This window comes from Chiloscyllium plagiosum, chromosome 14 (assembly GCF_004010195.1).
Source record: "Chiloscyllium plagiosum isolate BGI_BamShark_2017 chromosome 14, ASM401019v2, whole genome shotgun sequence".
Lineage (NCBI taxonomy): Eukaryota > Metazoa > Chordata > Chondrichthyes > Orectolobiformes > Hemiscylliidae > Chiloscyllium > Chiloscyllium plagiosum.
In genome coordinates, this window is record NC_057723.1 from 13853679 (window position 1) to 13874164 (window position 20486).

General features: G+C 39.1%; 1 protein-coding gene across 1 annotated transcript in view; it reads left to right on the forward strand.

Moving 5' to 3' along the window:
- The window catches only part of LOC122556505 (NEDD4 family-interacting protein 1-like), a 63412-nt gene that overhangs the window by 34535 nt on the left and 8391 nt on the right, over positions 1–20486 (forward strand). The window contains exons 3-6 of the mRNA XM_043703211.1: positions 6093–6223; positions 11766–11853; positions 16636–16760; positions 18639–18705. Of these exons, the coding sequence (XP_043559146.1) occupies positions 6093–6223; positions 11766–11853; positions 16636–16760; positions 18639–18705 (411 nt within the window). The remainder of the gene's footprint in view (positions 1–6092; positions 6224–11765; positions 11854–16635; positions 16761–18638; positions 18706–20486) is intronic.

Genomic DNA, 20486 nt, shown 5'->3' on the forward strand with positions numbered 1-20486 from the left:
CCCACCCCAGTCTGACCTATCACCCTCACCTTTACCTCTTTCCACCTATCGCGTTTCCAACACCCTCCCCCAAGTCCCTCCTCCCTACCTTTTATCTTAGCCTGCTGGACACACTTTCCTCATTCCTGAAGAAGGGCTTATGCCCGAAATGTCGATTCTCCTGTTCCTTGGATGCTGCCTGACCTGCTGCGCTTTTCCAGCAACACGTTTTCAGCTAACACTAAATTAATCAGTTTGAGTCCTGTGATATGTGGGTAGAAAAGAAGATGGCAGCATTACAGGTCAGGTAGTGTACTTACTAAGTTATTGCAATGCTGCACTTAAATGATGTGTTTCCCTCCTGCTTACTGTTTGTGTGTGCTGAAATTGAGTTTTTATGGCAAAGCAGAAGGAGCTCTAGCTACCTTCTCGCACGTATTGTGCTTCATCTGGACGGTGGCTAGAACATGATTGCCTGCTGCAACCTTGTTACATTTTCAGTAATCTGGGTAAGAGTATCCTGGGTCCAATTGTGTATCTGCAAAAATGATTATAGCCAGGTTCAGATAACTTGGACCAAATGGCCTCTTTGGTGCTATAAATAGAACATAGAACAATACAGTGCCGAACAGGCCCTTCGGCCTTCGTTGTGCCAACCTGTGAATTAATGTAAGCCCATCCCCCTACAGCAGCGGTGGGGAACCTGCGGTCTTAAGGCCACATGCGGCCCTCTTGACCATTGTGTGTGGTCTTTTGAATGAATCCAAATTTTGTTATAGACTTATTAATTGGAGAATACAATGAAAGGTAATTTGACTTTGAGAATCATGACATCAACTTAAATTAGCATTTAAATCTCACCTAGTTGATGTCTCCAAGGCGCCTAAAGAACTACAGATGGAATTGATTGAGCTCTCAGAAGATGACATTTTAAAGTCCTTATTTGACGCTAAGAAAGATCTGATTGAAATATGGAAAAATGCAATAGAATACCCATGCCTTCGGCAACATGCACAAAAAGTGCTTTCTTGCTTTTCAACCACTTATTGCTGCGAATCTACATTCTCTCCTACTTAACCAAAATCAAGATGCCCTTAAGGTCACAAATGACGGATACCCATCTGGAGGATCAGCTAAAACTGCAGACCTCCATGCTGCACCCAAATATTCAAATGCTTTCCTACAAAAAGCAGTCACAACAAAGTCATTAAAAGGTTAGTTAACTTTAGAATTAACTTGTTTTTTCATTTTTTTTTAGTTAGTTAGTACATAGTAGTTAGATTTTTACAAAATAACGTGAACTTTGAAGAATATATAATTGAAGTTTCTTGGATGCAGCCTTATTCGATTACAACTAACATAATGCGGCCTTCCAACATGAAAAGGTTCCCCACCTCTGCCCTACACTATCCCATCACCGTTCATATACTTATCCAAGGACTACTTAACTGCCCCTAATGTGACTGGGTTAACTACATTGACAGGTAGGGCATTCCATGTCCTTACCACTCTGAGTGAAGAACCTGCCTCTGACATCTGTCTTAAATCTATTACCCCTCAGTTTGCAGCAATGCCTCCTCGTACAAGCTGACATCGTCATCCTAGGAAAAAGATCCTCACTGTCTATCCTATCTAATCCCCTGATCATCTAATATGTCTCTATTGAATCCCCTCTTAGCCGCCTTCTCTCCAGTGCGAACAGACTTCAAGTCCTCGGCCTTTCCCCATAAGACCTTCCCGCCAGACGAGACAACATCCTGGTAAATCTCCTCTGCACCTTTCCCAATGCTTCCAAATCCTTTCTGTAATGGGGCAACCAGAACTGTACGCAGTCTTCCAAGTGAGGCCACACTAGTGTTTTGTACAGTTGCAGCATGACATCACTGCTCAGGAACACCATCTTTCTGCCGGTAAAACCTAACACACCGTATGCCTTCTTAACAGCATTATCAACCTGATGGCAACGTTCAGGGATCTATGTACATGGACACCAAGATCCCTCTGCACATCCACACTGCCAAGAATCTTTCTGTTGACCCAGTATTCTATTTTCCTGTTATTCTTCCCAAAATGAATCGCCTCCTGTTTAGCTGCATTGAATTCTCATTTTCCACCCCTCAGCCCATTTCTGCAGTTTATCCAAGCTGCCTGCAACATTCTTCCATGCTATCCACCACTCCGCTGACTTTAGTGTCATCTGCAAACTTACTAACCCATCCACCAATGCCTGTATCCAAGTCATTTATAAAAGTGACAAACAGCATTGGTCCTAAAACAGATCCTTGTGGCACACCACTAGTAACCAGACTCCAGGCTGAATACTTTTCATCAACCACCACTTGTTGCCTGACAAAAAGCCAGTTTCTAATCCAAACAGCTAAAACACCCTCAATCCCATACCTGCACGTTTTCTCCAATAGCTTACCATGTGAAACCTTATCAAAGGCTTTACTGAAGTCCTTGTACACCACATCAACTGCCCTGCCCTCATCCACATGCTTGGTCACCTCAAAAAAAAACACTCAGATTTTGTTTGGATGTTTCCATGTTAGAAAGTACCATTAACTAGATGCATATCAATTTTGTTTTCGAGACAAAAATAGAGGAAATGTATTTGTTTGTTGCTCCATTCTTTTCACTTTGAAAATTGAGAATTAGGTGTCATTTTCATAAGTCACTTTATTTCTAAAACCCCATTGTCCAAAAATCTGTTACTACTTGTTCTGTTGGTTAACCAATTCAACCTTCCATATCATTACAGTTCCCATTTGTCAATATTGAACTTTATTTGCTATTTCACTGCACTGTTGCCTGACAATCATCTTTCTGCCAAACCTTAACTAGATTTTGCATCTTTATAGCATGCTACTTTTGGTGTTATCTGCAGATTCGTTAGCCATCCAATTAGGCTTGACATCCATGTCACTGTACTAATAAGGATACTTTGTGCAACAGGCCTGGTTTGATACTATAGCTCTGTCTGTCTGAAGCTTTTTGTCCAATATTTATGGAATCACAACAATTAGTACGAGATGTTAAGAAGATAGCATAAAAGCAAAGGTAAGGTTGTTCAGCTGAATATACTGAATATTTATGACAAAGGAAGCAAATTAATAATGTGCTTTGAAATAAATAAAGATGATAGCCATTACAGATATGTGGCTGCAAGATGATAAAGATTGAGCTCTTAATATTGAGTGGTTTATGATATTGAAGTGGCATAGGAAGCTAGCTAAATGTGAAGAGGTTGATTGTTGAGCAGGTGTGGCATTTGAGCAACAATTAAAGATGGGAGAAGAAGTCCTAAGTGGGAGTGGTTGAGAGGTCCCCTAACAGTAAGCACAAGTAGGAAAGTATATAAAAAATATTGTGTAGTTTTGATAAAAGGACAGTAATAACCATGGGTGGTTTTAATCTACATATAAAATTAAAACAAAAACATCAAATTGCCAGTTGCTGTTTGATAATCAGGAATTGTCGAGTGGAGTCCTACATGGGTCTCTGCTGGGGTCTCTACTTCTTACAATTTACATCATAGTTGATAACTTCACAGATACCACAAGGTCAGAGTATAATATGGGGAAATATGAAATTTTTCAGGAAGAATGAAAAAGCATAGTATTACTTAAGTAGCACATGAGTTCAGAATTCTGAGTTGCAGAGAGATAAGATTTGTGTAGAAGTACGTCATTTAGCCCATTGAGTGTACTCTGTCACTGAATGAGATTATAGTTGATCTGAATCCTCATTTCCACTTCCCTGTCTTTTCCCCAGAACCCTTGATTCTCTTACTTATTGATTAAATATCTTGTCTGTCTCAGCTGTCTATATAGTTAATGAGCAGGTTCAGCAGCCCTCTATGATAAAGATTAACAGATTCACTACCATCTGAGAGAAAGTATTTCTCCTTATCTCTGTCCTAACTGCGACCCTTTACTCTTAAAATTATGCCCTCTGGTCCAAGATACTCCCACAAGGGGAAATGACATGTCCTCATGTACCCTATTTCAAAAAAGTTACCCCTCATTCTTCAAAATTCCAACGAGTGTAGGCCTACTCAGTCTCTCCTCCTGAGACAATCCTTCCATACCTATGGTCATCTTCACACATCTTCTCTGTACTGCATCCATTGCCAATATATCTTCCCTTACATAAAGGTATCAGAACTGGTCACAGTATTCCAGCAGATGTCAAACAAGTAGTTTGTAGTTTTAGTAAGACATGGCAGTTTTGTTTACTCCATTCCCTTTGAAATAAAAGCTCACGTTCTACTTGCCATCCCTATTACTTGCTGAATTTGTATGCTAGCATTTGGTGATTTATGCATAAGTCCATGCTCCCTCCAACACTATAGGTTCTTAACTTATGAAACCTTTATCAAACGCCTTTTGGAAATTTAAATATGTTACATCCATTGCTTCTCCTTTATCCAAATGCTTTGTTACCACCTTTAAAGAATGGTACTAAATTTGTCAGGCACAATTTCCTCTTCAAGGATCCATATCAACACTGCTTGATTCATTTATATATTTTGAAATACTGTAGTTTTTCACCCTTCATATTCACTAGCATTTTCCTAAAAGCAGATGTTAAGCTGGTAAGATAACTGCTTCATTGTTACCCGTTTTATGTCTCCTTATCATTTGGCCTCAATCTACTAACTAATAAGATCATGGCTAATCCAATTGTGGCCCGAATACTCAATCCTGGCAGCATTCTGGAGCCTTAAACTCACTTGTTCGTCAAGATTCTATTTACCCCTGCTTTAAAAATATTCACTGGCTTTGTCTTCGCTTCCTTTTAGGGAAGTGTTCCACGGACGGCAGCTCTCAAAAAAATATCTCCTCTTTAATGGGGACCCCTTATATTTAAATGGACCTAGTTATTATTTCTCCTACTAATGCAAACATGCTTTTCACATTGACTTTGCTAAGTCACGCCTCACATGTTCCCACAACATCATCTCATTCATGTAAATTTCAATGAATATAAGGCCAACTTGTCCAACTTTTTCTCATAAAACAATTTGCTAAAATCAGAATCAGTAGAACTAACTTTTTTCTCAGTACTCGTGGTGTAGTATCGCCAAAGTTTTATACAGCCAAAGCAAAATCTCTACTTTACCCCTTTCCCTTTTAAAATATATCCCATTTGTCTTTTTAATCACTTGCCGTAGCTGTATGCTATGTGTGACTGTCAGATATTGCTTGACTGTTTGTATGACATTTCTCCCAATTTTGATGCATGGTTCCAGATAATAATGAAAGTTTTGCAGAGTCAAATGTGAAGAATGTGCCTATGTAATAATTCCCAATGTGGCATCATCCTGTGTTTAAATCTCTCCACGTTTCTAACATTTCATGCATCTTTTTGTGATCCAAGCTAGTGCTGCATAAATACACTTCCCTACAACTAAGTTAGATGTCATGTGATCCACTGGGAAATTATTCGTCTTTATTCAGTCCTTTTTAAATCCGTAATGTTCCTCTCAGATTTTGAAAGTGCTTCAATCTGAAATTCACGGAGCTGTGCAAACTGAATGGGGAGAGCTTCTGTATTTTGACACTACTAAACTTCTGTAGCTCCCTGAGGCCATCTAAGGGTAGAAAATGTTGGAGCATTACAATCGTGACTGGATCGTAGTAAGCATAGGTATTGAAGGAAAGATGTTTTTTAGCACACATGATTTGTTAGAATGGTTTTGGAGCATATCTGGCAATCACTGCTGCATCATGTTTCCATCTATTAGTGAAGAAAGAATGCAGCTGAAAATGTTTGATCCCAGGCTGCTTCTGGCTAACTTTTTAAAAAAATATTCCGCACAGCAAATTTGACTTTTGGATTTTATTGTGAAGTAGTTGAAAACTTTGGTGTAGGCTATGTAGTATCTTAATGAAAAGAAAATTGAGGTTAGCTTTGTGTAAATGAAGAGAAGATCAAAGGAATAATGGCTGTGAACGTCCTTTGACCACGTAGCTAGTTGTGTTGTGCTTTTGGCAGAGATTTAGAGTAACTTTGTCCACCATCCTATTAATGTTTATATAAAAAAATGCTATTCTGCAAAAGACCAATTATGTTGAGCATTAATTTCTAATGTTTGATATGTTCTCCAGCTTATTTTGATTACAAAGAGGATCCTGCATTTCCAAAGCCGCCTTCCTACAGTGTGGCAACCACGCTCCCTTCTTATGATGAAGCTGAACGAACGAAAGTTGAAGCAACCTTGCCCCTAGTCTCTGGAAGGGTGAGAATCTAACCTACGCTTATATACACAAGCTAGACCACTGTATACAAAATATGTATAGGACTAATTAACGATTTTTGAGAATATTAATTTTCGTAGCCTTCTGTAGAGAATAAAATATTTCCCAACCTCACTTACTTTGTGTACGAGCTTTACCATTTCTTTAAGTTAAAATGATTTGTCCTTTGAGAAGAAGCCCCCTGCAATTTCATTAATATGATAACTCAGATGGTGTCAGGATATCCATGAAATTTATATAATTTTTGCTATTTCAAACATCCTCCGAGAAATTACTCAAATGATTTTCTGTTAATCTATGTTCCCTAATGTCCCAATTGCATACAATTCTAATAGCAACAGGCACTTATTCTTAGTTTTCAAAGTTTGTGCCCACTAAGCCACTGCATTCAAACCCATATGTTCAGTTCAGTCAGTTATGTATTCCACTCTTTGTATAAAATGCTGGAGGAGTTTGATTTTCTGAGAAAACACCAGCAATTCTTAGTTGTAGATTCTGTCGCTATGAAACCCCAATCAGTAACCCACCTCGAGGTTTGCTATTTAAAAGCTGCATTTCCTAAGGATTTGGTTGCTTTTCTGCACAGCTGCTAGAATTGTGTTTTTTGAGGTGGTGGATACAATTTTAGTGAGTTGAATTCCACCTGTGCTAAAAATGTGGCTCAATGTGATTCAAAATACTTATAATTTTAGTGCTGTAGCTGATATTTTTTCACTTTAAAACAAACATTTTTTAAATGTACATAAACAGCATTGTTTGTGACAATGCAAAATAATGCAGAAAGGTAGTCTGTTTTTCCCAATAAACCAAGAAATGAGTTTTGTGCTTCACTTTTCTATGCTCTAATCTAATTTTGTTTCGGATCCTCTTAGCATTATAAATACAAGAAACCTCTTGTGACAATGGAGAACCTACAAGATTGGTTAACTCTGTGGAGTGATGATTAATTTTAGTAACCATTTTATTTTGCTTTGTTTTATTCCACACATTTAAATGCGTGAATTAGGTCTGACCGTATTGAGTAAAATGCCGAAACACTAAAGTAGCAACTGGCATTGTTACTGGATTATTGATCTGCTGCCAATTAAAACAATATTGACATAACTTCCATCACTGACTGTTAAATCTCTTCTTGCTGGAATTTTTAAATTGTATTGCAATTTCTGAAGCATCATGCATTTATTTAAACCTCATCCAATTAAATTTTGTGGCAGTGACTGTTCTCTCATGATCACACAATTTTGTGATGCTGCTGTTCAGATAGAATTAATTAGCTAGGGTGGATATAATTCATCCAATAGCACAAATATTAGAAATGTTACAACACATCTGTTACAAAGTTGAGCAGCAAAATTCTAAAAGACTTGCAATCAAAGGCAAGCATGATTAGTAGTTTCTTAAGATAACTATCCTTCTGAACACATTGTTATATCATGAAACACTGCATGTTTGATCATTGATAATGGAGTTGAGTATTGTGCTTCCCAAATGAGAGTATTGCTCATCTTATAGCATATCAGCATTTATGGCCCATGCCTAATTGCCCAAAATGCCATAAGTGCTGAGGGTCTGAAGTCACACGTAGGCCAGGCCAAGTAAGAATGGCAGATTTGCTTCCCTGAAGGACATTAGTGATCCAGGTTTTTTTTTACACAACAGTCCACAATGTTAGGCTTGTTGTTTTTAATCCAGTTTTTATTGACTTCAAATTTCACAATCTGCCATGGTGGTTTTTAAGCCATTGACCTGGGTTGCTAGTCTAGTGACATTACCACCATGCCACCAACTCCCCTGTAACATTTATATCTTTGTATTGCATCTCGCTATTAAATTAAACTTAATTTGGCTTTCCTTCACATTGGCAGTGGCCATATTGTCATTATATAGTGATACTGTCAGCTACTAACAGATTGAAGCTGATCTTTTTGAAATTCAAGCATCAGAAATTAACTAGAATGCATTGAAAACAAAGCATGTTAATTCACAAATTGTTGAATGAGCGAATAACATTCACATCACTCCATCTCCATTAAGAGACAATCTTACTGCCACCCTTTGATGTTCACTGGTGTTAGCATTACTGAATTCCCCACTATCAACATCCTTGGGAGAATCTCAGCTAGACTCACCATATAAAAACAGTGGCTACAAGAGCCAGTCAGAGGCTGGAAATACTGCAGCAAGTAACTCACCTCTTAGCTCCCCAGAACCTGTCTGGCATCCATAATTCACAAGTTAGGAGTGTGATGGAATACTCTCCACTTGCCTGGACATCTGTAGCTCCAAGAGCACTCTAAGTTTGATATCGTCTCGGAGAAAGCAGCCCACTTGATTGGCACCATGACACCCACAAACATGTACTACCTCCACCACTGACACTCATTAGCAGTAGTGACTGCTATCTACAAAATGCTCTTCAAAAATTCGCCAAAGATCTTTTGACAGCACCTTACAAACCCACAACCACTTCCACCTAGAAGAACAAGGACAGCAGATACTGGGGACATGACTTGCAAGTTGCCCTCCAAGCCACTTACCATCTTGACTTGGAAATATATCACTGTTCCTTTAGTGTGGTCGGTCAAAGTCTTAGAATTCCCTCCCTAATGGTGGTGTGTGTTTACCTAACAGCAAATGGACTGTAGCAGTTCAAGAAAGCAGCTCACCACCATCTTCTCAAGGGCAATTATCTATGGGCAATAAATGCTGGCCAGCCAGTGCTGCCTATATTCCACAAGAAAATAAAAAATATCATGCCAAACTTGTTGGTATCAAGTGACTGACCCTCTCTTCTGTTAAACTCTTGACAATGAATTATGATGACCAGTTTATTTCTTGGTATTAATTTTAACTTTACTGTATATTTAAATGACCTTCAAGCATGAATTGTGCCAATGTGTAGTTTTGAAAACGTAACTATTACATAGAACAGCAAGAGCTATATTTAGCTCATGGTGTAGAAAGGGATCAAATTTGAGTTCTTCCTGGTCTGTGTTAGCCAGGGTCTTGTTTATTTGGTATGTTCATGAACATATGAGCAACTTATGAGATTTGTAGGGATTTATGGAGGGGGGGGCGGGGATGATGTGGAAAGCAAGAGAGAGAACAAGCAGAAATGTTCTATCACTTTGTTCTCAGTCAGTGCAATTGTACATCCATAGTGCGAATCCAGAGATTCAGTACCAGGTCATTTTATTCAGTTTGCAAACAACCTATTGTTGACCTGAGCATGGGCTCATCCTTCCAAGTCTTATCAGCTCTAAAGGAAATTACTCTCAAATGGCCTAATGTGTACTAAAGGGATTCAACAGCCTAACATGTACTGCTACAGTCTATAGCAACCTTGAAAGCTGGAAATGTTTTTAGTTTCATATTTGGCTGATCATCTTCCAATTTTAAATGAATGTATTTGCTGTTTGTCAAATGAAATATTTAAAGATTATGTTGTTAAACCAGATCAGACCATAAGAAATGGGGACAAGAGGAGGCTGTTCAGTCCCTTGAGCCTGCTGCACCATTCAACAGGATCATGGCTGACCTAACATTCCTCATATCCACTTTTCTTCAGTTGCCCCATTCTTGATTCCCCTACTGATCAAGAATCTATACATCTCAGCCTTAAATGTACACAAGCCAACTGCACCTCTTGCTGGCATAGAATTCCAAAGACACTTAACCCTCGGAGAAGAAATTCTTCCTCATCTCAATGTTAAATTGTCATTCCTTTATTATGAGATGATGCCCTCTAGTCCAGGATTTTCCCATGAGCAGAAGCATCCTCTTAGTATTTACCTTGTCAAGCCTATTAAGAATCTTTATATGTTTCAATGAGATCACGTCTCATTCTTTTAAACTCTAATTAGGAGAGTTCCAACCTATTTAGTTTTTGCTCATAACACAATCCCTCTGTACTAGGAATCATCCTGGTGAACCTTCTCTGAACTGCCTCTGATGAAACATTTCTTTCCTTAAATAAGGGGACCTAAACTGCTCACAGTATTTCAGATGTGGCCTTAACAGCACCTTGTGCAATTGCAGTAAGACTTGCCTACTCTGTACTCGAACAGTCATTCTTCTTCTGGATTACTTGCTGATTTGTGTGCTAGTTTTCTGTGTTTCATACACAAGTACCCACAAGTCCTGTTGTGTTGCAGCTTTCTGCATTTTTCTCCATTTAAATAATATTTTGTTCTTTTGTTCACCTTTCCAAAATGAGCAGTTTCATATGTTCCCACACTATATTCCATTTGGCAACCTTTTGCCCACTTACTAAACCTAACAATATCTTTCTGTAATCTTTCTTTGTATTCCTCTTGTAACTTGTCTTTGCACATATTTTTGTGCCATCTATAAATATGGCTACAGTACAGCACTTCCTTCCTCCAAGTTTTAATATAAATTGTAAACAATTACAGTCCCAACACTAATCCCTGTGGGAGCCCCACTGGTTATATGTTGCAAACCTATTTTATGGCAATGGTATCTTCCTTGACTTTCAATGGCATTACCATCACTGAATCCGATTTAATGGTCGTATGATCAAGTTCAATTAAATATTTAAAAGGTAGAGTTGCAAATTAAGATTCCAAATTTAAGTAAAGTATCTTCAATGCAATGAAGCAAAAATTGTGTGCGGGAAACTGGGCAAAATTATGTAAACTATATATTATTCAAAACCAGGGTATACCCCTAAAGAACAAGAGGTCTTGACAGAAAATGTCAAGAATGACTAAAGCAGTCCAGTACATCAGATGAGTTGCAATTGTTCAAAAAGCAGCTTGTTACTATCTTAAGGGCAATTTGTGATGGCTGGTAAATGCTGGCCTAGTCAGTGACATCCATATGCTGTGAAAGAATACATTTTTTTAAAAGTTTTGCCCTAGGTGAAAAGGTCCAGATGGTGTTTGCCCAAAGGGTAGAGAGAGAGAGGTAAGAGTATTAAAAGATGGATATAGCAACTATTCAAGGTGGTACAAAACTAAGAAGCCAGTGCAGTGAACATGTTTCAGCAAACAAGTAGTCAATGCTGCAATCTTTCCAAGGACAGTGATTAAAGGAGGGAAATCTTGGAGCAGTGCAGCTGTGCTGTGAAAATGAGAGTGTAAGGTTGCGGAGGCAGGTGAAGGAGAGAAGATTGAATGTGGAAATTGAATAGTAATCAGTGCTTTGAGTGCAGGAGGAGCAACTAACCACAAGCTTTGGATGATGTATTGACCATTAGGACAAGGGACATAAAGTAGGTGCAGATACTCCTGGAGAAAGCATGTTCAGCCATAAGTTGGTTCCAAATCAATAATATAAGGGAAATTCATATTAAAGTTGTAAAGGGAGGAAAGACTAGAGGTTGTAAAATAGGTAAAGGCTCCGGATTACAAATAGCATTAGATTTCAATTTGATAACGTGATTTGTTTGCTAGCATTCTGTTCAAAATTTCAAGATGCTGAACGTGTTCATCCTGTTTACATGTTTTTAATCTTTCAGAAAGAAGACAAATCTAAAATGTATTTCTTTTATCCAAACAGGATGATGATTTTTCAGGAAGGGATGACTTTGATGATGCAGATCAGCTCAGGATAGGGAATGATGGCATATTCATGCTGACATTCTTCAGTAAGGATTATTTTAAAATTACATTTATTTTAAAATAAGCTTTTTAGAATTATGTCCTAATAATAAGGCAGACCTTTGAAACAAAAAATAAACTACAAATATAATGTGAAGTATGTTGCATATCAACAGAGATGAGCTTTTTAGTTTACCATTTCATGTTATTTATTGGTATCTGTATAATTTAGCGCTAAACTCTGAAACATGTTTTCTTTTAAAAGATGTGTGTTTAATTTGAGTTAGCAACTCCAGTAATTTTGAGTATTGATAATATGAAGGGAGATTAGATATGAGCGTTAATAGACATTTTGATCTTCTACGTTAACAATCAAAGAATCCCTACAGTGTGGAAACAGGGCACTCAGCCCAACAAGTCCACATTGATCCTTCAAAGTATATCCCACCCAGACCCATTCCCCTACCCTATTAATCTACATTTCCCATGACTAATGCATCTAAACTACACATCCCTGAACACTATAGGTAATTTAGCATGGCCAATTCACCTAACCTGCACATCTTTGGAAAGTGGGAAGAAACCAGAGCACCCGGAGGAAACCCATGCAGACATGGGAGAGTACGAAAACTCCACACACAGTTGCCGAAGACAGGCGTTGAACCTGGGTCCCTGGCGCTGAGAGGCAGCATGCTGCCCTGTTTCACCAATTTCCAATCACCAAACAATGTGATTTGTTTGTCTTCTCTTTCAGGAGATGTAGGCATTACTAGTAATGCCAGCAATTTGTGCTTGTCAGTATTTGTCCTTGAATTGTATGGCTTTCTTAGCCATTTCAAAGGACAATTCGGAGTCAATCATATTGCTGTGGGTCTGGAGTCACATGTAGACCAGACCATTTGTGCTGGCAAACAGCAAACTGTTTTGAAGTCTGTCTACTTCAACGCCAGAATGATTCGAAATAAGGTGAGCTTGCAGCATGGATAGGTACCTGGGACTTCGATGTTGTGGCCATTTGAGAGACATGGATAGAGCAGGGTGAGGAATGGATGCTGCAAGTTCCAGGGTTTAGATCTTTCACTAAAAACAGACAAGGTGGTAAAAGAGGGGGAAGTGTGGCCTTGTTAGTTAAAGATAGTATAATGGTGGCTGAGAGAATTTTTAATGGGACTCGTCTACTGAGGTAGTGTGGGCTGAGGTTAGAAACGGGAGAGGAGAGGTTACACTGCTTGGAGTTTTTTTTTTAATAGGCCTCCACAGAGTTCCAGGGAGGTGGAAGAGAGGATTAGCAAAATTATTCTGAGTAGGAGTGAAAGGAACAGGGTGGTCATTATGGGGGACTTTAACTTCCCCAACATTGACTGGAAATGTTATAGCTCTCGTAAGTCAGATGGATCAGTTTTTGTCCAATGTATACAGGAGGGTTTCCTGACACAGTATGTCGAAGGGCCGACAAGAGGGGAGGCCATTCTGGATCTGGTGCTTGGTAATGAACCAGGCCAGGTGTTTGATTTAGTTATAGGTGAGCACTTTGGAGAAAGTGACCATAATACAATTTAGTTTAGCGATGGAAAGGGATAGATACATGCCACGGGTCAAGAGTTATCGATAGGGCAAGGGCAATTATAATGCGATTAGGCAAGAATTAGGATGCATAGAATGGGGTAGCAAAATGCAAGGGATGCAGACAATCGAAATGTGTAGCTGGTTTAAGTAACAGGTATTGCGTGTCCTTGATAGGTATGTCCCTGTCAGGTAGGGAGGAAGTGATAAGGTAAGAGATTTGTGGTTTACTACAGAAATTGCATCTCTTCTTAAGAAGAAGAAAGAGACTTGTGTTGATGACGCAAGATGATTCAGATGAGGCGATGGAGAGTTACAGATCAGCTAGGAAGGATTTAAAGAGAGAGTTAAGAAGAGAAAAGAGAGGACACTAGCAGTCTTTAGCAAATGGAATAAAGGAGAACCCTAAAGCTTTCCATAGATATATGAGGAATAAAAGGATGATTAGGGTAGGAATAGGGCCAGTCAAAGACAGAAGTGGGAAGTTGAGTGTGGACCCTGTAGAGATCGGAGAGGTGCTAAACGAACATTTATTATTGGTGTTCACTCAGGAAAAGGAGAATATTGTAGAGGAGAAGAATGAGGTACGAGATATTAGACTAGAAAGGATCGAGGTTAGTTACGAACAGGTGTTATCAATTTTAGAAGGAGTGAAAGTAGACAAGTCCCCTAGGCTGGATGGGATTTATCTGAGGATTTTCTGGCAAGCTAGGGAGAAGATAGCAGAGCCTTTGGCTTTGATATTTGAGTTGTCATTGTGTACAGGTTTAGTACCAGAGGACTGGAGGATTGCAAATGTTGTGCCCTTGTTCAAGAAGGGCAGCAGAGATGACCCAGGTAATTATAGACCAGTGAACCTTACTTCTGTTGTAGGAAAGGTTTTGAAAAGGATTAGAAGAGATAAGATTTATAATCATCTAGCAAGCTACAATTTGATTTTGGATAGTCAACATGATTTCATCAAAGGCAGGTCGTGTCTCACAAACCTCATTTGAGTTTTTTGAGAAGGTGACCACGCATGTAGATGAGGGTAGGGCAGTTGACGTGGTATACATGGACTTCAGTAAAGCCTTTGATAAGGTTCCACATAGTAAGCGGATGGAGAAAATGCAGAGGCATGAAATTGAGGGTGATTTAGCAGTTTGGATTAAAAACTGGCTTTCTGGAAGAAGGCAGTGAATGGTGGTTGATGGAAAATATTCAGTCTGGAGTCCAGTTACTAGTGGTGTGCCACAAGGATCTGTTTTGGGACCACTGCTGTTTGTCATTTTTATAAATGACTTAGACGCAGGCATGGGTGGATGGATTAGTAAATTTGCAGATGACACTAAAGTCAGTGGAGTAGTGGATAGTTTGGAAGAATGTTACAGGTTGCAGGGGGACTTGGATAAACTGCAGAATTGGGCTAAGAGGTGGCAAATGTAGCTCAATGCAGCTAAATGTGAGGTGATGCACTTTGGGAAGAATAACAGGAAGGCAGAGTACTGGGCTTAAAAATGTGTTGCTGGAAAAGCGCAGCAGGTCAGGCAGCATCGAAGGAGAATCGACGTTTCGGGCATTAGCCCTTCTTCAGGAAACATCGATTCTCCTTCGATGCTGCCCGACCTGCTGCGCTCTTCCAGCAACACATCAAGCTCTGATCCCCAGCATCTGCAGTCCTCACTTTCTCCTAGGCAGAGTACTGGCTCAATGGAAAGATTCTTGGTAGTGTGAATGTGCAGAGGGATCTTGAAGTCCATGTTCATAGATCCCTGAAAGTTGCCACCCAGGTGGATAGTGCTGTTAAGAAGGCATACGGTGTGTTAGGTTTCATTGGTAGAGGGATTGAGTTTCGGAACCGCAATATCATGCTGCAACTATACAAAATGCTGGTGCGGCCACACTTGGAATATTGTGTACAGTTCTGGTCGCCCCATTACAGGAAGGATGTGGAAGCATTGGAAAAGGTGCAGAGGAGATTTGTCAGGATGTTGCCTGGTCTGGGGGGAGGGGGGGGTCTTATGAGGAATGGCTGAGAGACTTGGGTCTCTTCTCATCGGAAAGAAGGCGGCTAAGGGGGGATTTGATAGGGACACACAAGATGATCAGAGGATTAGATAGGGTAGACCATGAAAGACATTTTCCTAGGAGGATGACGTCAGCTTGTACGAGAGGGCATAACTACAAATTGTGGGGTGATAGATTTAAGACAGATGTCAGAGGCAGGTTCTTTATGCAGAGAATGGTATGGCCGTGGAATGCCCTGCCTGCTAATGTAGTCAACTCAGCCACATTAGGGAGATTTAAACAATCCTTAGATAAACACATGGATGATTTTGGGATTGTGTAGGGGGACGAGCTGAGAATAGTTCACAGGTCGGCGCAATATCGAGGGCCGAAGGGCCAGTTCTGCGCTGTATTGTTCTATGTCTGTGTCTAAGGATGATGGAATTCCTTCCCTAAAGAACATCCCCAGCGCATTAACCTCTGGTTGCTAGTTCAGTCACATTGGCACTGTATCACCATCTCCCCTTAAGTCTTTAGAACTTCCTTATCTGAAATGGAGTTGGACCTTTTTCTACAATTTGAATGTGCACACATTACTGTGAGTAGCCTTACCATTTCGAGGCCTTAAAATCCTGTAACTAAAATGTATGAGCGGGCTGAAATTTGGATCGGGACTCCATTTTGTTTTGCCCAGCATGAAATCTCTACTTACTTCTGCTGCCACAGTGACATGCTCACCTCTGAAGAAGTGGAAGTCGTAAAATTGCCCATAGGAAATCCTTCACCACTATTACTCTGAAGGTAAATGGGACCTATATGTGCATTCTGGGGTAGTAATTAGGACTCCGTGCAAGCAAAGTTTTGTCTCCAGAATGGATGTTTTTTTTTCAGTGCACTAGTATTGACACTGAATGACTCACCCCTCCCATTAGAGTAGCAGATTCCAAGTGTCATTCTGAAATTCCTGTACAGTCTACATATAATAACTGAAAATGTCACAGGCAGCCCTCCCATATGTCATTGACACTGTTCCCTCAATTTCAGTCTGGAACCTGGCAAGTCTAAGGTCGACTGGTGGCTAGATCTGATGTCCTGCCTCACTCTTTGTTGAAGTTATTGTTTTAAAATTTCAACCCAAGGTATTTTTTTTAAATCCGCATGCTCAAAACTCTGGTTTATTTGGGAAGTTATTATTTGAGAAATCTGACAGTGTTAGAGGAGTCACAAGTATGAAGGAAAATCATGATTTTAATTAAACATTCTTTACCTGTGTTTCCTAGTGGCATTCCTGTTCAACTGGATTGGTTTCTTCTTATCATTTTGTTTGACCACTTCAGCTGCTGGTCGGTATGGGGCCATTTCTGGATTTGGCCTCTCTCTGATAAAATGGATCCTCATTGTCCGGGTGAGTGAAATACTTTTTACATCTCATTTTGACCCTCCCAAGCAAAAAATCAAACTGCTTCCAAACCTGAAATAAGATGAAATTGAGCTTTGTTAGTAACAGTTCTAAATTTCCATTGGGTTTTGTGATCATTGAGCTTACTGATGCTATATGGTGAAAATTATGCTGCTGTGTAATGACAAAAGAATATGTTTTACCCAGTCTTTAAGGCAATATTCTCACTCTTACACCATACTATTTTCCATTTAATAGTAATGTTTCAGCAGAGATGTAAGTGTAATTTTGATGATGTCATGTAATTAGATCTGTTATAGTGAGGTGTTCATGAAATGAAAGAAGCTGTTGCAGTCAAATGATGTGTTCTGTAAATTGTAATTCCAGTTTAGATTAGGTTATATTAGATTAGATTAGATTCCTTAGTGTGGAAACAGGCCCTTTGGCCCAACAAGTCCACATTGACTCTCCCACCCAGACCCATTCCCTAACTAATGCACCTAACTATGGGCAATTTAGCAAGGCCAATTCACCTGACCTGCATCTTTGGACTGCGGGAGGAAACCGGAGCACCCGGAAGAAACCCACGCAGACACTGGGAGAACGTGCAAATGTTCTAATAAGACAGTTGTCCAAGGCAGGAATTGAACCAGGGTTCCTGGCACTGTAAGGCAGCAGTGCTAACCACTGAGCCACCGTGCCACCCCTACTTTGAGATATTCAAATATTTTTGAGACTTTTGACAGGTCTGAAGTCATTTTTATGACTTAAATTGACAGTAGAAAATCTCAACTTGCTGCTGTAAGTGTGATCTAATTCAAAGTTTGAATGAGTTCCTGCTCCTTCCCATAAGGAGTTGAAGTTTTACTCCTACATTTTTGTAGCAGCAGCATGTGACTATGGGATTGAGAGTTTGCACAATTTTTAATAGCTAGCGCACACTGTATTCACATTTGCTATGCGAATTACCAATGCATGCAGTATTACCAACAAGCAGAGTTACAATTCCATGTAAACCAGGTTAGATTTATGTATACAAATAGTTTTTAGTAATACAGAACTTGAGGATTGCAGGAAAAAGGCAAATTTTGTTGAAGTTATTTGCCTGCACTTAACTGGGAAATTTGCAAGGAATACCAGTGTGAAGAAATAACAACATTATATTCATGCACATGAAAAGTTGTTTTCCCTTTATACTAGCATTTCTCATGGATTGTCCAAATGAACTAAAGAAAAGCTTTTAACAAAACGTCTTTTTTTTTGGCAAGACTTAGATTTATTTTCTGAAATCTAACGAGTAACCTTAGAAAATAATACAAACTCTGAAGCAATAACAGCCGCAAATGTACTGAGCTATGTGGTGCTCCTGACAACATCAAGTACAAACAATTTCTTCACAAATATTCTCAACACTGATTTTGGATCTGTGCAACCATAGTTTATTGGCTTTCATGGTTTTCAAATTGTTCTGTTGCTTAGGCTAGAGTCTTGAATTTCCTTTTTGTCCTTGATTTAAATAGGAAAATCCATTTGTGTGGTCAGAAAAAAAAGACCTTCATTGCATCATTCAGGATCTCCAGACATCCCAAAGTTTTTGACAGCCAATGAAATGCTTTCAAAGCATAGTCATTTTGTAGTGAAGGAAACATTGCAGCAATAGAATTGAATATTAATATTGAATTTGTAATATTGAAATGTCGTAGGTAACTATAGAGAGATGAGATAAATAGGTGAAATTATTTCCTGTTTACTTTAAGTAATGCTTTCTAAGTATCATTTAAGTTACCTTTTTTATTGCTGATACAAAGATGGCACTGCAAGATTTAAAGCTATATATTCGTTTACATCTCTGGACTTTAATCAAAACAAAATTTTGTCTTTCAGTTCTCTACTTATTTTCCTGGATACTTTGATGGTCAATACTGGCTCTGGTGGGTGTTCCTAGTCCTGGGTAAGTGACTTACTATCACGTTTAGAAACGTGGCTATTTTTAATCATTCTTTTTAAACAGACATGCAGAACTTGAATAATCTAGTGATGTATTAGCTGTTTTCAACTCAGCATTTCTTGTATACCAGACTAAGAATCTATGCAGTGTATTTGCAGTGCAGTTCCTCATGTGGCAAGGAAAATCTTGAGCATCTTGCGTGTCTACTAAATAATAATAATTGCTGTTTTGTACAGCACATTTTCATACAATGAAGCAACTCAGTGCTTTATAAGGTATCCAAGAAGGAAGAGGAAGCAGTTATTTTGGGGATGTGATAAAAAGTAATTGAGAATGGAATCTGGGGACTTTTGAAAGAAAGTTAACTAGCATATTTCGGAAATTAAGTTCATAATGAATGCAGTAGCTGAATGCTGTGCCATAGGGGACAGAATGAACATACAAACATACATAGGCATAAATTAAGGGTAGAAGTCATGTGGCTCCTCAAGCCTGCTCTGCCATTCACTAAGATTATGGTAGATTTAACTGTGGCCTTAACTTCACATTCCCAATATATTCCTATTATCCCTCAGTAACCTTTGACTCCCTTGTGAGTCAACTATCTAACTACCTCTGACTTACAAGTGTTCAGTTAATCAGCTGCCACTATTTTCTAAGGAAAAAGAATTCCAAATACACAACTCTCAGAAAACATTTCTCCTCGTCTTCATCTTTTTAAAAAAAAGTTCCTTATTTTTAAACTGTCATATATTTCTAGTCTCTCCCACAGGTGGAACTATCCTATTAGCATTCACCTTGTCAAGTCCTGTCAGAATCTTGTGTGATTCCATAAGATCACCTGTTACTCCTCTGAACGCAAATGAATGCATACTCTGCCTTTCCAGCATTTCCTCTTAAGTTAACCCTCTCACCCAAAATATCAATTAAATGAACCTTCTGCTAACTGCCTGTAATGTATCTATTTATTTTATTAAACAAGAAAGCCAAAATTGTACATAATACTCCAGCTGTGACCTTATCAATGCTCCACATCTTTGGAAAGTGGGAGGAAACCAGAGCACCCGAAGGAAATCCCACACAAACACAGACAGATTGTGCAAACTCCACACAGGCAGTCACCAAAGGGTGGAATCGAATCTGGGTCCCTGGCACTGAGGCAGCAGTGCAAACTACTGAGCCACTCTGCTGCCCCAAAAGTCATGAATATGAATTGTAAAAGGTTGAGGCCTCCTGGTGATCTGTGATATTTCACTCATCACATCTTGCCAGCCTGAAAATGACCCATTTGTGCCTTCTGTGTTCCATGTTAGCTAACTGATTCTCCATCCCCAAATTATTACCCCCTATGCCATGAGTTCCTAGTTTGCATGGTAATCTTCAATATGGCACCTTGTCAAATGCTGTCTGGAAACTTTAAGTGCAGCACATCCACAGGTTCCCCTTTACTCACATTGCATCTTCCTTCCTCAAAAACGTGTAGTCGATTAATTAGACATTATTTTCCTTTCACAAAACAATGTCAACTGAGATTTTTATGAGTCCTATAATGTTTACCTTTATAGATTTTAGTATTTTCTTTATTACAGACGTTAATCTAAGTGCCCTGTAATTTCCTATCTTCTGTTTCTCCCCTTTCTTGAATTAAGGAGCCACATTTGCTATTTTTCAATGTGAAGGGTCCTTTCTAGAGTCGAGAGAATTTTGAAAACTTTAAAACTGTTATTTCATCTATTATTCCATCAGCCACTTCCATTAAGACCCTAGGGTGAAGTCCATCAAAA